Raw genomic sequence first — 17810 nt, 5'->3', positions numbered from 1 at the left:
AGGGGGAATCTGTAAAGTATTTCTTGGACAACTTGGATAAACTTGGAGAACAAGTAAGTCCTTTTTTATTTTTCTTTCCAGTCTTGAGTTTTAAGTAGTCTTTGTGATCTCTGGGTTTTAAATAGATGAAATGTAATTAGTGTCTACTCCAATAACTTTATCTTTAGTTAACTCGGACTGTCGCATTATCTCAGCAGTTCATCACTGACATGTCAAAAACACAGGGCCAGGAGACTTTCTGGAAATCAACCATCTGTCAAAATCAAACAAAAAACAAGTTACAAATGTTTGGCCAGGCAGGAGACTGTTAAAGTAGCTTTTCAAGACTGAGTGACATCTAAAAATGACTGGGTTTGGGGTTACATGTCCAGTTAGGAACTCTTGAGTTAAATCAGTCACAAATCAGTGGTACCTTCCAGGAATATCTACTTTAACACAAACTCAGTAAAGAATAAAGTCTGTTTTCTCTGGAGAAAAACCTGAAATTTCTGTAGAATAGTTTTTTAATAGAACTGTTAATTAGCACTTGAATAGTGAAGGTATCTGCTGATGCTCATCAGTTTTGGATTGCAGGAATGGCATGTGGAAAAATTGCCTTTAAAACAGGAGTTTTAATATGGTGCTTGAACTCTGTGGGGAGGCAGTTTCTCCATGGTCATTCCCAGCTGATGGTAACAAATGAAGGAATTCAAACCACTTCAGTGAAGCCCTGTTACATCATGAATAATTTCATTTTTGTTTTTAACAGATTAAATTTTAAGCCAGACTGTTTTTCTGCTTTGAACAGTCATTGTTCTAACTAAAGCACTGGTGGGCATTGTGCTTCCCAGACCTCTGGTATGAAAACTCCAGCACCTGGTCTCCAAATTTGGATTTGGTCTTGAGATATGAAACTTGCACTTAGGAGGGGAACTGCGCTTGCTGCAATGAGCTGAATTCTGCCAGTGGGGATTTCTCATGGTCTTTGAATCCATTGCCTTCCAGTGTCAGAGGGCTTGGATTTTTCCCCAACAATATTGGATAGAGTTTTACAGCTCCATTTCAGAGTTCTTAGTGGAGAAACTTTGGTCCATTCTTTGATTAAAGTGTGAAACTTGGTCAGCAGTGGGTTTGTAAAATATTTTTATACATAAACACACTTAATGCAGGTCTGATGTTTCTGTGGCAGTGCTGTGAATTACAGCTTTTCTGGCTTCAAGTTGGACCAAATTATGTTGAGAATCAGAGGGACTCATAAGGATCTGCTGTTGAAAAAATGTCAAATTTATGAGGAAAAAAGCTCCAGCTAAGTTTTGTTAGTGAAAGATTTGATAGGTTCTTCTGGTTTGTTCTTATCTACGTGCAAGATTGTCTAATGATTGTTTCCCCAAATTGTAAATAAAAGTATTTGTTCTTATCTGATGCAACTGGGCTGACTTGCAACTAAATTGCTTATAAACACATAGATCTGCAATTCACGTGCCTCTTGCCAAAAGGGAGCTGATAACAGCACTGAGGGAAAAGAACTTAATGTTCAGATTTAATCAGATCAGCAGAATAAGAGTATCTGACAGGCAGACGTGCGTGGGATCTCCTGGATTCCTTGCAACTGGGAGTTGCTATTTCAACTGCCAGTGCAGACTGTATGTATCCAAAATACCTCACAGAGACTTGGCTTTCCATCTTGTGATTGGATCTCAGTCATGCCTTAAATTGTAATTTGAGCTAGGCAAACAGTGATGTGATAGCCAAAAGAGCTGCTGATAACCAAAGGAGCTCCTTTAGAAGAAGCAGACTGCAGTGGATTTGAGGAAAGGAGATAGGAAAATCAGGAAGAAAGCACATGTTCCAAATCAGTATCAGTGTGAGGATGCTTGAGGGGAAAAAACACTTACTGGCAATGGCAAAACATTGAAAGAACTTGGAAAATAATACTCGGTGCCATCTAAGGAAAATACTCACCTGATGCTGCAGTCTTCACACGTGGAGAATGGGATCAGCACTGAGAAAGAGGCAAGCTGCTTGTATTCCAGTGATCTGGGCATGAGGGAGAAAACATAACTGTCCTTCAGAAAGAGAGTTAAAATACTGGGAGAGTTCCTGAGAGTTGTTGTGTTTGGGCTCCTGCAGGCAGAGGGTGCCTGGATACCAGCACTGAACTCCCAGAGCCCTCATGTGCTGCCTGCTGGATCAGAGTAGGCAATACCCAGGATAAAACATGGAGGGGACCCTGAAGATACCCAGTTCCATGGCAGAATGTAGAAGTAGAAAGCACTGGAAAGGATTCTCTATGTGGCTACAAGTGTGGAAGGAATTTTCAATGAGTAAGAGTACTCGAGAGGGAGTTTGTCAGGAGTTGTGGGGATAAGCTTGTTCCTGAAAGCTTTACTGAATAAACATTGCGGGCCAACTCCCAGCAGAGTTTGCTTTGTACCCTTGTTTCAATATTGAAGGTGCATGTGGCTTTGCCTATTATATTAGTTGCTTTTATTTATTTACATAATTTAATAATTTCAGTCACTCCTGAGCTTTCCTAAGACTTGTTGCTTTTGTTCTGAGAAGCTGAGACTAACTTCCTGAAAAACAAAAGAATATACATTCCCATTTGGAAGCTGGAATGAATGTTGAACCTGTGACACTCCTGGCTGCATGTTGACAGTCAGCTTTGCTCCAAATCCCTTCACATGTGCCCAGTGACATTTCATACATTCCCTGCACTGCTTTTGCTGATTGTTCTCCTCTCTAATTTCAGTAGAAGAGACCCAAGATACATTTAACATAGGGAAAAGTCTTATCACCCTTTAAAGTTGTCCATTAATCACACAAGGGGGTGACTGCACCTCTTTTGGTCAGTTTGGAGGGAACTTGATGTGGCTTTAGGAAATCTCCTCCCCTCCAGACCTCGGTGCTGTGTGCAGTGCTGCAGCAAAGGCTGCAGGGTGGGGAGCCTGTGCTTCAGAGCTGCTTTGTAATTTGTGCCACGATAAAAATCAGAGCCTTAGTCACGGGCAGCTCGGGAAAAGGAACCCAGGGTTCAGACAAAGCCCTGTCTCTCTAGTTTCACTTTGGAACTTCCACGGTAAAGCAAAGTGATCCTTTTGAAATGTTGTGCTCACTTCATGATTTTTAAATTTTATTTTTGTGGTTTGAGCCTGCTCAGCTGCCTTAAACTTGGGATACAAGTACTGAAATAGCCATGGTGCTGTGTGCCTGTTCCCCCACCCAGCTGACTGGTTGAATCAGACTTTCTGAACTTTGCTCTTACATGTCTATAAAAGCTCCAAGTGTGGGAACTGGCACTGTCAAAGGAAGATCATAGATCATTCATTTTTTAACAAGAGACTGAAACTCCAAAACCTAAATTGTGCTCTCTGAAAGGGTGAGAAATGCTGGAAAAATATGAGGACGAGTTTCCCTAACAAGTGAACAACAAGGTTTTAAAGTCCAGCACAGGCAGCTGTGTGGTAGAGATGCACTTTGCAGGTAGCAGGAAGACTTGGACCATAGAACAAAGTGTAATTCTAGGAATGAAAAAAATCCCCAATCCCAGTGTTGAATTTCATGCTGTCAGAAGCTGACTAATAAGAATTCATCTGCATCCATTGATGATGTTCATATAACAATCCAAAAAAAATAGTCTCTTGAATGCCTCTTAAATTTTGGGGAAAAGGTGGGCTGGAGCACTTCAGGATACAGCTGTCTGTGCCCCCCAGGCTGGAAAGAACTGTCCCCAGCTCTCAGTTTCTTCCCCTGTTCTCACTGCACAGTAAATTTTGGGCAAAGTCAAGCAGTGTGAGCTCACCCGTGTGCACTGATCAGCAGGATGTGAAGATGCATGGCACAAACACAGGAAGTTGCTCAGGTTTTAGTTTGCAGGCATAATTGATTGCTTCAAAGTTACCTAGTGGAGCAGCTGCTTTGTTTCTAAAGCAGTCATGCATTTTGCAGGAGAGCATGGGAGGAATGGAGAGCCCACAGCTGGCATGGGATATCCATCCCACAGTTACTGGTTTGAGAAAGCTGGTTTAGAACCCATTGTCATGATGGCAGCCAGTGTTGTGGAAGGGAATGAAGGAAGCAGGAAGTGATGCAGAATGAGGGAAGCTGGCATCAGGAATTGCTGGTTCACCTCTGAGGCTGATTATGGATCCTTGTCACGTGGCAAAGGGAAAGCTTAAGTTCTTTGGGGTACCTGTTCTGGTTTAATATTGGGTGTGTTTCCTGCTTTGGCCTCCAGCTCTTTCCCAAAAGCTCCAACATTAGCATGGAAATCCACATCCATGTCTTTCCATTGAAAACCTTGTCCTGTTCCATGCAGACTGCTCTCTCCACTACAGCTCAGCTGTGCCAATTCCCATTACCATATCCTAATCACAAAACTCTCCTTGTTTTTCTAGGATTACCTTCCCTCACAGCAAGATATCCTGCTGGCACGAAGGCCCACCAAAGGCATTCACGAGTACGACTTTGAAATCAAAAATGTCCCTTTCAAGATGGTCGACGTGGGCGGGCAGCGGTCGGAGCGCAAGCGGTGGTTCGAGTGCTTCGACAGCGTCACATCAATATTGTTCCTCGTGTCCTCCAGCGAGTTTGACCAAGTGCTCATGGAGGACCGGCAGACGAATCGCCTCACGGAGTCCCTGAACATTTTTGAAACGATAGTCAACAACCGGGTGTTCAGCAACGTCTCCATCATCCTCTTCTTAAACAAGACGGACTTGCTCGAGGAAAAAATACAGAAAGTCAGCATCAAAGACTATTTCCCAGAGTTTGAAGGGGATCCCCACTGCTTAACAGATGTCCAAAAATTCCTGGTGGATTGTTTTCGCACGAAACGCCGGGACCAGCAGCAGAAGCCCCTGTACCACCACTTCACCACTGCTATTAACACAGAGAACATCCGGCTAGTTTTCCGTGATGTCAAGGATACCATCCTGCACGACAACCTCAAGCAGCTGATGTTACAGTGATGTGCAAAAAGACTGGTTTATTTCAGTAACTCTTGTGTGTTGTTTTTTTACTAGAAGTTTACAGCAGGAGTAGAGAAATCCAGATCCTGTCAGACTTCTTGATATGTGGCTAAAAGCTGCTGCTGAACACATTATTGCCAATTTCTGCAGAAATTCAGGCTTAATCTCTTCCAGTGTAGCTTCAAGTTGACCCAAGTTGTCATTTTATAGCAGACCTATGTCTGAGTTACCTGTAAAGTGGTAAATTTGACCTTTTACCGACGTGTGTATTATCCTAGAAAATCCAGAATTCCAAGTCAAAACGTCAATGAAATTGTTGCAATTATTAGACTGTGGCAGTAATTAAATGGGGGGGAGGAGAGAGAGAAACTTCTCACATCTGACTTCATTGTGAAGACTGTGACACCATAGCTGACTTATGATTTCTCAGGTCTGTTTTTGGTTAGAAATCCCATCAGATCCCTTGCTGGAATCATCTCTTTGTAGCACCTTCCTGGGTGTAACGTACTTCCTGCCAAGTATAAATCATGGCATTGGGCTGGAATAGGAGATGCTTTAAAATACGGAAAACCAGGAGTTTCAGACATACCAGGAAGTGCTGAGTCCAGTGATGAGGGATTCATGGTTGGCACAGTACACGCATTCACTCCAGAGATGTCCACACGTCCTGGAGCCATGGCAAAGCACAGAGCACTCTGATCAATCCTCTTGGCGTTCTGCTGTGGGAAGGGGGAGCAAGCCCAGCTTGTGGTTTTTATCTTCACTGAGCAGGTGTTCCTGTGGCACCTGTTCTGGAAGCGCTTTAACTCAGCACTGGTTTCTTTGAACCCCCTGCCTCCTTCCCAGGTGCCTCCTCTGAGTCAGGAGCATTTGCTGATGGAGAGAAGGGCTTGCAAACCTAAGTGCCTCCTGTGTTCTGTCCTCCTCTGGCATTTTCAGTGGCCTTATGAATTCCCAGCAGAGGCCTTGTGTAGCTGATACCGTGCAGATGAATGTTTTCTTCTAAAAAAAAAACTTCCCAGCAGAATGTGCTTCAGCTGATGAGGTTCTTCCTGAGACTTTCCAGTTGGGTCTAAGCAATCCTAAGTGTACTTGAGCCAAATATGTTGCACAGCATCTTCCAGAGTGCTGCTTGTGACTGTTTTACCCAAAGTCCTTTTGCAGTTTTGTTTCATTTCTTATGGGGAGTTGTTAGCATTGCCATGTGATTAAAAGAAGAAATTATAATAATAATAATGAAAATAAATCAATCCTGATGTACCCCACAGCACACTGCAAAAAGAGAGTGTGATTGTGATACAGAAATCAGTGTCCCCAGCACGTTTCCCCCAGGCTGTAGTGGTGTGGGCAGTTCAGCTGCCTCTTTGCCCCATGAAATTGGCCAATTCCTGTGGATCATGCTGGTGGCCAATCCTTGAATGCATTTTTGTTCTCATCCCACGAGCCAGGGGTGACATGGTGGTGTCACTGCTGGGAGCAGTGGCCCTGCCAGGACATAGGAAAGCTGCCTGTCTCCTGAACTTAGCCTTTACTTACTGTGATTGTAAGTTGTGTTAACATCTCTGTACCTCATTCTCCTGGCAGTAGAAGGGGAATGGTGTATTTTTATTTAGTTAGGTGCTTTGAAAGACCTCTATTTTTTTATATCATCCAGTGAATAGTCATAAGTTAGTCTGTGATTCTGGCCATCAGGCACTGTTGGGGGAGGAAAGAATTCTGAAAAGAGCTTGGGAGAAGTCGCAGTGCAGAATCAAAACATAATCCTGAAGTCTGGATGCAGCACTGATGTCAGGAGGGTTAATAGAATCTTGGATGGGGATATTTAATGCAGATTTTGTCTCTACTGGACATGGATTATTTCTGATTTGGTATGTTCAGGTTATATGTGATCAATTCAGGAAGGAGAATGAAGCAGTGACCTCAGGAAAGGCAGGTGAGGCTCTTTCAAGGACTGAACAACACACCTGTGATGGGAGCAGAAGTTCTCCTTAGGGCTGTAAATGCTCCATGAACAGACACAAACCTCTGGTGGCCTCCAAGTCCATCCAGTCTTGGAAAGCAGAAAACAAATTCATGCCCTTGGTTGTCCACAGGAGGAGGAGTTGGGTTGGTTTTTCCTTTGCTGACAGTTGTCTGAACAAGTGTCTTTTCAAAACAGAGACTTACATCTGATTAAAACAGTTGATTTGGAGAGGTCTGCAGTAGGTGCTTTGGAGCGTGTCAGACCAGATGATTGCAGAAAAGACTAAAGAGAATGATAGGGTGAGTACCAGGGATTTGTCTAAACTAATTTATGTAAAGTATTGATGAATTTTTTGTCAGTGGAACCTGTTAATTTACTGAAGATCCTCGAAACTGATGTCAGTGTGAGGATGTAGCCAGGGTCACCAAGGCACTGGGCACTTCTGACCTTGGCTGAAGTGGGGGAAATTCCCCAGAACCACCACGAAAATCCCTGTTCTGAATCCTTTCAGATCACTCTCCCTGTGACCCCCAGGGCCTGTAAGAGAGCAAGGGGGTCACTTGTGGGCCCTGGTAGATAAAGCACTATATGAATCTCAGGCAGAAATGAATTGTTTTAATGAAATAACTGAGTCAAATCCCTCGGGTTTCCCACTCCTGGGGCATGAGGGGGGTGAGCCTGCACCTGGCTGCTCCTGTTTACATTGTCCCTGTGTTACCCTACAGCCAAAAACCCCAAATCAGCACCCTGGCCCATCTTCAGGCTCGCTCTTCGTGCCCTCCCTGAGTGGAGCACACCTTGGGCTGTTGTATTTCCTGTTAGATTTGTTCCTACAGGTCATTTGTGTGTAGCAGGACATAGATCTGGTACAAGAGCTGAAGGGTTGATGTTCAGAGCAGGCTGAGTTTTGTCCTGAAACAGCCAGAATTGCAGTTTGCTGGTGAGATGAAGCTTCCTCGTGGAAACCAGTCTGTGGTACAAGGTTGGGATGTGTTCCTAGTGAAGGTGGGAAAGCAGATAGAAAGTGAAATGTCCCAGAAAATCAAGTTTCCCAAAATCCCTTAGTTCTCTTTGCTGGAGTGAGCTGTGTTCTGAAGATCACTGACCCTATGGAGATAAACCACTGTCCTGTACAAGCTGTACTTGAAGGTGAAATTGGTGTTTTAGCAACTGTTCCCTGCTGCAGAGTGTTCAGCTGAGATGACTGATACCTAAAAACTGTGGCTGTTGATCAGGGCTTTAAAAATGTTACTCTTTTTTATATATATTGTATGTGGGAGCATAAGCCATCAGTTTGTGTGAAACTTCAGCTTTCTTCTAGAATAACTGCTCTTAAAAAAAAAAAAAAGTCCAGTTGATCTCAAAGGCTGTTTGTTTTACATTCAGCATTTTCAGCAGTGAAGGCTGGGTGGGTGCTCCTCTCCTGGGCTGGGTTCTGGTGGATCCCTCACGCCCCTGCCCCAGAGCCCCCCTGGCAGTTCTCTTGCAGAAGGTTCATTCTCATTTTCCAGCACCACTCCTGTTCCACACCCTCGGGAAGTCTCCTGCCAATGGTTCACCAGTTCACTTTACAGGTCTTGTCTCTCTGATGGTACCATTAATGTAGTTTTTAATTACACAGCATTGCAATACAGTGCCATTTTGCAATTTCTTTGCGTTGTACTTGAAAATAAGTTGAATTGCAGACTATTTAAAACTGCTTTCCTGCGCTTCCAGTAGCAGTGAGAGCTTACCTTATGTGAAGCCTTTATGTAAAAATATATTTTATAACAACCTCATAGATCTTTAACAAAACCAAGATTTGTATTAGCTTTGTATAAATGTTTGTGGCTTACAATTTTATATGTTTAACTTTTTATAAACTTTCCAGGGACTACTTTTTATTGTAAATTTTTTTTTCTCTCCTTGCTTTAGTTTAAGATTGGCAATAAATTATTTCTAAGGGAGGTGTTAGAACAAAAAGCATCACTTCTTTTTTATAAAACGGTTACATCAATTCATAGTTTCTCACCTCTTACACTTGCTTGTACATTGCTCTGTACATACTCTCCAAAAGTGTTGCCTTTCAGCTATTAATATTTGCCTTGTGTACAAAAAATTACTGATGAATAAACATATACAGCCTCATGTTGGTGTGATGAAATCATTTTTTCTGTTTATTAACGAGCACAGGCAGCCAGCTGACTCCTTTTGTTGGTTGGCAGAGCCCAGCTGATTTGCTCCTGCAAACACATCTTGTGTTTCAAATAAAATATGTAACAGAGTCAAACAAACTCTGCTCAGAAGGCTCCTCCAGGTTCTGCTCAGCCTGATGACTTTGTCCCCGGCAGGGAGGCACCAGGAAATTGCTGACTGGCACTTGACAGCCAGTTTTGTGCTCAATATTTAAAATACTGATGGCACTCGGGTGTGTTCTGCGACAAAGCTCTATGAATTATGGATCTTGATATAGCAGAGTTGATTTTTTTTCTAGCTCTTTTTGACTAAGCCAGCCTCTGCCTCCTGGAGAAGAGGCTCACTGGCTGCAGTACCAAGCAGAATTTTGTAGCAAAACTGATTTCTCATCCCTGAAAAGAGCCCTTGGGTTTGGCTGGCATGCTGTGGACCCTGAATCCCCAGAAATGCTCAGCCCAGGTCGTGTTTGTGGGGCTGGAGCTCAGCAGAATTCATTGTGGGTGCTGGGGCTGGAGGCTCTCAGAGCCACCTCTGCTCACTGAAACAGCTCCAAACCTGCTGCATGCCCTGGCACTGAGCTCAGCTCCACGTGCTCTGCATTCCAGCTCCTGCCTGTCCCTTTTTCACTCTGGAAAAGTCACACCAGCTGAATGCTGTGATGTTCTCTGACTTTGAAATCCAGGGTTTCTTTAAGCTTTTTTTTTCTTTCTTTTTTTTGCATCCTGTTTCCTGAGATGCCACCTGAGAAGTAAAACCAAGCCCATCTAGAACTCAGCTTAACCCTCATTTGTTGGGTTTTATAAACCAAATATCACAGGTGTAATTGCCTCACCTTCACCAGGCTGCTGGTGAAGATTTTTGGGAACTAAAGCCTTGAGCAAACTGATCTAGTGGAATGTGTCCCTGCCCGTGGCAGGGGGCTGGAACTGCATGAACTTCAAGGTCCCTTCTGACTGAAACTATTCCATGATTCCATGATGATTCTATGAAATAATAACATATAAATAACTAATAATTTCTTTTTAGGAATGGGTCAGTGGTGTTGGACCATCCTGGGCTCTGATCACCTCACCACACTGATGTGCTGGGGGCTGAATTGCTGGGAAGAGCAGAAGTGGAGAAAAAAGCACATTCCAGGATTTATTTCCAGGAGGAAGTGAAGTTTCTTCACATTTGCAACACTTTTGATTTACCAGAACACCTCGTTGCAGTGCTGGATGTAGGTTGGGTGTTCAAGCCTCTTCCTTCCTGTTAAAGGAACTCGGTGATTGCACAATAACTGACAGGAGGGAGGAAAAATGCACTGGGGCTGTGCCCAAAGTGTCCCCGGCTGTCCCCTGGCAGCAGGAGCTGGGTTCAGAGCTGACCTTGGTCCCTTTCCTTCCGGGAGCAGGGGTGACCATGGAGGGCAAAGTGCTGAGGAGAGAGATCCCTGGGGAATCCAGCTGGAAACGGGGCAGGAATCTGCTCAGGCTGGAAATGGGGCAGGAATCTGCTCTGGCACAGCCCCTGCTGGGTTTGCCCTCTAAAACAGGACAGGTGATGGCAGGGAGGTACTTCTGACTGTCCACTCGTGTTGACACCAGCTGAACTGTTCTCAGTGTATGTGAAATGGCAATTACTTGATTAAATTGATAGGAAGGACCTCCTCACCCTGCACAGCTCCTGAAAGGTGCCTGTGCTCAGCGGGGCTGGGCTCTGTCTGCAGCAGCACTGACACAACCAGAGCACACAGCCTGCAGCTGCACCAAGGGAAATACAGGTTGGAAATCAGGAAAAAGTGTTTTCCAGAAAGGGGGATAAAGTTCTGGGATGGCTGCCTGGGGAGGTGCTGCAGTCCCCATCCCTGGGTGTGTTTAACAAAGCCTGGATGTGGCACTGGGGGCCAGGGTTTGGGTGAGGGGTTGGGGCTGGGTTGGACTCGATGGTCTTGAAGGTCTCTTCCAACCTGGTCATTCTATGCATTCTGATTCTGTGAATTCTGTGATTCTTTGACCCAGGTGGATTGAGTCCCACGAGGCTTTGCAGTATTTTATTTGTGCCTAACTTCAGATGCTCTTGGATTGCCTTTCTCTGCTTTCTTCTATGCACATGAGGAGCAAGACATTGCTTCAGCTGGAGAGCAGCTCCCATAGGCAGCGTTTTCCTGGGCTCTGGGCTCTTGCCCAGTGCCCTGCTCAGAGCAGCCCCTGCCATTTCCAAGGCAGCCCTGCTCAGGCTGAGGAGTGCTCCACAGCAGACCCAGTGCCCAGCCTGGGCTCAGCAAACAGGCAGCAGATGACTCAAGATGAGGAATCCAAACATCCCCAAAGAGAGGCAGGGGAGAGCAGCCCCTGCCCAGCTCTGTGTTTGATGAATTGCTGAGCACTGGATGTGACAAACCTGGCTTTGGGGCTGCTTGCAGCTCCACTCAGAGTTAATATTTAAAGGCTGAGCACTCCCAAGCTGTGAGCAGCAGGTCGTGTTTGCTGCTCCTGGGGCAGGGAGGGCTCCCAAGCACTGCAGGGAAGGCAGGAAGATGTTTGTCAGCAGATCCATGAATAAATCCCATTTCTCTGCCTGGATGGCTGGAAACACATCTTAGTAGTGACCCACTAAGATGATGCTGATCAGTGCAGACTGGCTTTTATTAATTTAGGACTTGCAGAGCAGGAGGAAGCACGAGATCCTGTGCATCCAACAGTATCCAGAGTTTTTCCCACTCCCAGTATTCAGTAGTGGATCTTGCCTGTATGAAAGATGCCGATGCCCTCGCCAGGGTTCTGCCCATTGACAGGCAGCATCTTAGAGCCCAGATCCCTGCTGATGTCCAAATCTCTGTCCTACCCAGCACCAGCCAACTTTGGTGGCTCTTGGCCAGGCTGCAGGTGCTGTCCTGTCCTCTCTGCTGTCACCTGCAGCCTGGAACACAACCAGCTTCTCTGACATAGCAAAAAGCCACCTCTGTCAGATCCAGAGGGGAAGCAGGAGTGGGAAAAAGGAGAAGGACATTTCATTTAACATCCCCACTGCCCCAGCCAGCCTTTGTGCTGCTCAGGGGCTGAGTGGCTGTTTGCAAGCTGACCATGTTGCAGCCAGTGCAGTCTGGGGGATGGCAGCAGCTGTGAGTCACTCACCCCTGCAGCCCTCCCTGTCACAGTCACATTTTCTGGAAAAATCCCTTCGCCCAGGATTTTGCTCTTGGGAAGCTGAGAAGCTTCAGAGAAAAGGAAAACTATAATTATCTGATTTGCTTCTCCTGTGTTTTGCTCCTTTGGAATGTGTTTGGAGGTTGTTCACCCACAGGTGATTGTTTCATTGGTTTCACGTGAATTGTTTTTTACTCTTTGGCCAATCAGGGCCAGTCTGTGTCAGACTCTGGAGAGAGTCACCAGTTTTCATTATTATCTTTTTAGCATTCTGTAAGTATCCTTGCTGTATTCTTTAGTATAGTTTAATATAGCATTCTTTAATACAATATAGTATCATAAAATGATAAATTAGCCTTCTGAGAACACAGAGTCAGATTTATCATTCCTCCCTTCGTCTGGGAGCCCCACAAACACAATAACTCCCTGCATCCAGCTGTCCCTGCAGTGCCAGCACCACCCACGGGAGGTTCAGCTCCTCTGTGCACCCCCAGTCTGTGCCTGTTGTTGTTTTCAGCTTTTCTTGGAAGAAAAGCCAGCATCTATCAGTGATACAGATCTTTCTTGGGTTGCCTAGGCAGAATATTTTGCATTTTTTCTGTATGAGCTGATTCTCTGTTATTGATCCAGACTCCAAGGGTGGGAGCAGCTGGGAATTGCTGGCTGGTTCCTGCTGTAGCCTCCGTTTTCCCTGAAGAAAAGGGAAGCAAATGAAAGAACTTCAGTGAAATCAGCATTTTCAAAGTGTTACTAACACCAGGATTTGCAGGGGTGCAAGTTGAGCAAGGCTCCAGCAGCATCAGCCTTCTTACATCACGTCTGGTATTTGCTGAAAAATTGTCTAAAATTAAGGACAAAACTTCCTCTTTTGTTCTTGCAGACGACCCACGCACACTCTCCTTCCCTCTGTCTCCCATGCCCACTTACAAAACTTGAGAAAAAGGGGATATTTATATTTTTTTATTATTTTTTCTCATTTTATCCTCTGCTGGGCTCCACAAGGTGCCTGGGGAAGGAACAGCACCCTGTTGATGGCATTGCATCTTCTCCCACAGCAGGAAACCCTTCTGCTGCTGCTCCTCTCACCTCTGCAATACTCAAGGTGAAATATTATTAAACACTTTTTTTTCCTGCCAGCATGTGGCGAATCCTAAATCCTCCTCTCATTTCCAGTGAAAAGCTGGATTTCGCTGTGCTGTAATGGAGCAGTGGGGAGTCACCTCTGGTGTTCCTTGGGGATGTCACTGGGGAAAGGAACATTTCTGCATGTGCAAAAGCAGCAGCTCTGTGGCTGTCTCCTCGTCCAGCTGACTGACACCACTGCAAGGACTAATTGTGGTCCTCAGTCCCTGCAGGGAGCCTGAGAGAAAGATGGAAAAAAACTATTTGCAAGGGCCTGGAGTGACAGGACAAGGGGGAATGGCTTCAGACTGACAGAGAGCAGGTTTAGATTGGATATCAGGAAGAAATCCTTCCCTGGGAGGGTGGGGAGTCCCTGAGGGTGCTCAGAGCAGCTGTGGCTGCCTCTGGATCCCTGGAAGTGTCCTAGACCAGGCTGGAAAAGCTTGGAGCAGCCTGGGACAGTGGAAGTGTCCCTGCCATGGCAGGGGTGGCACTGGATGGGCTTTAAGGTCCTTCCAACCCAGCCCATTCCATAATTTCTCCTTTTAGAAAAGCAACCCCAGCTGGCTGAGCTGGAAGGTTTGATATATGGAGAGTATTTAGACATTTATTATCCAAATGAATTGCCAGAGGGAGCTCCTCTCTTAAAGGCTGGAAGGAAAATCCTTGTTCTCCCCCTGCACAGCAGCAGGGATGGAAGAGCAGAGCACCTGGCAGCCCTGCAGCCTTCCTCTGCAGCCAGGCTCCCCACTCCTCCTCTCCCTACCAAGACAAACACCTGTGGTGATGCCAAGGGAAGAGGACAGAGGAGGAAAACACAGCCTGGCACCTTCCCTCCCCGCCAGGGCAGCTGGGGGAGCCTGGGGTGGGAATCGCTGCCCACGTGCAGGGGATGTTCCTGGGAGTGGCAGCTTCCAGGCACCAGCAGGGAGGGAAAGCACCTGCAGAGAGCAATCCTCAGCCTGGAGAGGTGTCCCAGGTCGGTGGGGTGAGAGTCACTGCCAGATGTGTCAGCATCTGCCAGCTCTGTCAGTGAGGTGAGAACAGCTCCACCCCACACCTTTGTGCCCCACTTTGTGTCCCACACATTTGTGCCCCACAGCTTTATGTCCCACTCCTTTGTGCCCCACTTTGTGCCCCATTTTGTACCCCGTTTTTTGCCCCTTTCCTTTCTGCCCCACTCCTTCACGCCCCACTTTGTGCCCCTCTCTTTCTGCCCCTCTCCTTTGTGCCCCAGCCCCGGGCAGGGCAGGGTGCTGTGAGTGTGGGAGTGCAGGGACTGGAAAGGTCCAGCCTGGTTCTTGCTGAGGGGAGTCTCAGGGATGGATTCTCCAAGGCCCATTTGTGGCAGGATTTGTCCTGCCCCATCTCCATGTGCACATTTGTAACACTCACAAACCTTTGCATTTAAACCTAAATTTAAACCTTTGCATTTAAACCTAAATTTAAACCTTTGCATTTAAATAACTCCCTGCTATTTATTTGCATTAAAATAACTCCTCCTCCTTTGAATAGCTCTTGGCAGTGGTGTGGGACATAACTCCACATATTTACAGTTCCTGTAAAGCAAAAGAACAACTAAAACACCTGAAACGAAACTAAAAACTGAACCTAATTTCCCATTTCCACGGCTCTTTGGATCTCATTTCTTTAGCACAGGCTGATTTTTTTCCTCCATCTTCTGCTCAGATGGGATTTCTGTTTATGGGACATGAATGTCACCCCATCCTTTTGTGCCAGGCTGTTTGGGGAGAGCTCCTGATGCAATGTTTGTGAGAAATACTTCAGGGCTGAAGGCATTTGTGGGAGAAACAGATCTTTGCTTGGCTGACACGGCAAGATCATGGCTCTGCTTCAGCCCTGTGTCAGTTTGAAGCTTCAGAGCAGAGCTTTGCGGAGGAGCTGGAGGGGCAGAGGGAGGACCAGGACCCACGGTGGTGGTTCTGTGCTGTGATCTGAGCTCAGGATGGATTCCAGGAACACCAGAGCACTAAATATAGCAGCTGTGCTTGCTCAGCAGCTTCGGGCCCAGCAGGCCTAAGGGGAGGTGTGAAATTCGGCCTCAATCACCACATTAGCAACGCTTCCCGAGAATTCCAGGATCCCTCTTTTCCCTGGTTTCTGTCTCTTTGAAATCCTGGAGGAAGTAATGGAATTATCAGGGGGAAAATAGAACATTTGTACATGGCCATAGGAACCATGGGCTAAACTCCTCCCGTCTCCCAGCAAACCTCACCAGTGCTTGTAAAAGCTTCCAAACACAAAAAACATCACACGAGTGTAAACATGGGAGCTTTTATTTGTCTGGATTTAATAAAAACCCCAAAGAGCTGTTGGGTGTGTTGAGGAAACGCTGCTCCTGAGACACCTGTGCAAAGCAGTAAACCAGAGTGCCTCTGGTCACAAGGAAAAGAGAGGAAAAATGTTCCTTGGGAAAGTGCACGGAGGCAGGTACCTCCCTGAAGGGTCTCAGCTCGGGTTCAGAGTGTGGCAGGGTGCACTGCCACTCACAATGCTTTTTTTTGCAAATTCTACCCAAAATCTCCTCCAGAAAGGGCAATGCTCTCATTACCAACACCTCAAGGTTCTCCTTCCCTCGCTGCTGCTTTCTGCAGGTCTCTTAAAACTTTTAAATGAGCTGGATTAATAAAATACGCTCCATCTCCCCCGTGCCCACATTCTGAATTAATCATGGCAATCCTGCTGGCGATTCACGCTGGAGCAAACCAGCCCAGCACTCCCAGTCCTCGTGTCCCCAGCCCGTGTGTCCCATCCAGCCTGTCCCTGTCCTGCGTGTCCCATCCCGTGTGTCCCCGTGTGTCCCTGTCCTACCTGTCTCCATCTCCCGTGTCTCTATCCTGTATGTCCCATCCTGCCAGTCCCCATCTCGTGTGTCCCCATGCCCCGCCTGTCCCTGTCCGTGTGTCCCTGTCCCCTGTGTTTCCGTCCCGCCTGTCCCTGTCCCTGTCCCTGTCCCTGTCCCTGTCCCTGTCCCTGTCCCTGTCCCTGTCCCGTGTGTCCCCACGCCCCGCCTGTCGCTGTCCTTTGTGTCCCCGTCCCGCCTGTCCTGTCCCTCCTGTCCCTGGCCGTGTGTCCCTGTCCCCGCCCTGCCTGTCCCTGTCCTTGTCCTGGTTGTCCCCATGCCGCGCCTGTCCATGTCCTGTGTCCCCATGTCCCTCCTGTCCCCATAACCTGTCCCATCCCTGTCCCTGTTCCTCCTGTCCCCATATCCCCCTGTCCCTGTCCCCGTGTCCCCCTGTCCCTGTCCCCGTGTCCCCCTGTCCCTGTCCGTGTGTCCCTGTCCGTGTGTCCCCGTGTCCCCATGTCCGTGTGTCGGTCCCGCAGCCCCCAGGGGGGCCGGCAGGGGGCGCGCGCGGGCCGCGGAGCCGGGGGTGCAGCGGGAGGGGACAGGGACAGGGAGAGGGATGGGACAGGGATAGGGGACAGGGATAGGGGACAGGGATAGGGATAGGGGACAGGGACAGGGGACAGGGATGGGACAGGGATAGGGATAGGGGACAGGGATAGGGATAGGGATAGGGATAGGGATAGGGATAGGGATAGGGATAGGGATAGGGATAGGGATAGGGACAGGGATAGGGATAGGGACAAGGGACAGGGACAGGGATAGGGAGAGGGATAGGGATAGGGAGAGGGATAGAGGACAGGGACAGGGATAGGGATAGGGACAGGGATAGGGACAGGGACGGGGACAGGGACAGGGACAGGGACAGGGGACACGGAGAGGACACGGAGGGGACAGGGAGGGGACACAAGGAGGGAACACAGTGAGGGGACAGGGGACACGGCAGGGGGCACGGGCACCTCCCCCGGCCTGCCCCGTGTCCCCGGTCCCTGTGCTGCTGCCGCCCCGGTGGCGCCGGGAGCGAGCCCGGAGCCCGGCGGGGGCGGGAGGGACACGGGGGGGCGATGGGTCCCCAAGGGCGGCTCTTCATGGCCCGGGAATGGCTCCGGTCCCGTCAGGGCTCCGGTCACCCGCAGGAGTGGGACTGGCATCCCTGGACCCTGGCCGGGCTGTGTGGGATGGGATGGGATGGGATGGGATGAAAATTTAATAGAATAGAATAGAATAGAATAGAATAGAATAGAATAGAATAGAATAGAATAGAATAGAATAGAATAGAATAGAATAGAATAGAATAGAATAGAATAGAATAGAATAGAATACCCTAAGTGGGAAGGGAACCACGAGGATCATTCCAGTCCAGCACAGAGCCACCATTCCCACCCTGGCAGCGCTGTCCAAACCCTCCTGGAGCTCTGGCAGCCTCGGGGCTGTTCCCTGGGGAGCCAGGGCAGTGCCCAGCACCCTCTGGAGGAAGAACCATTGCTGATATCTGCTGGCACAGCGAGCCTGAGGCTGCCACCGGCTCCAGGTGACAGAAAGCCCAGGGCAGGGAGCCTGGCAGTGCCACGAGCTGCACCCAGCCTCTTCCTTCCTCCCTCCTGCAG

General features: G+C 47.7%; 1 protein-coding gene across 1 annotated transcript in view; it reads left to right on the top strand.

Annotated features, from left to right (window-relative positions):
* The window catches only part of GNA13 (G protein subunit alpha 13), a 29480-nt gene extending 20441 nt beyond the window's left edge, over nucleotides 1–9039 (top strand). The window contains exons 3-4 of the mRNA XM_064395311.1: nucleotides 3–53; nucleotides 4377–9039. Of these exons, the coding sequence (XP_064251381.1) occupies nucleotides 3–53; nucleotides 4377–4949 (624 nt within the window). The 3' untranslated portion in view covers nucleotides 4950–9039. The remainder of the gene's footprint in view (nucleotides 1–2; nucleotides 54–4376) is intronic.
* The last annotated feature ends 8771 nt before the right edge of the window (nucleotides 9040–17810 follow it).

Source organism: Passer domesticus, chromosome 20, assembly GCF_036417665.1.
Source record: "Passer domesticus isolate bPasDom1 chromosome 20, bPasDom1.hap1, whole genome shotgun sequence".
NCBI classification, from domain to species: Eukaryota; Metazoa; Chordata; class Aves; order Passeriformes; family Passeridae; genus Passer; species Passer domesticus.
The sequence above is the reverse complement of the archived record's forward strand: the minus strand, read 5'-3'. Positions and strand labels throughout refer to the sequence as shown.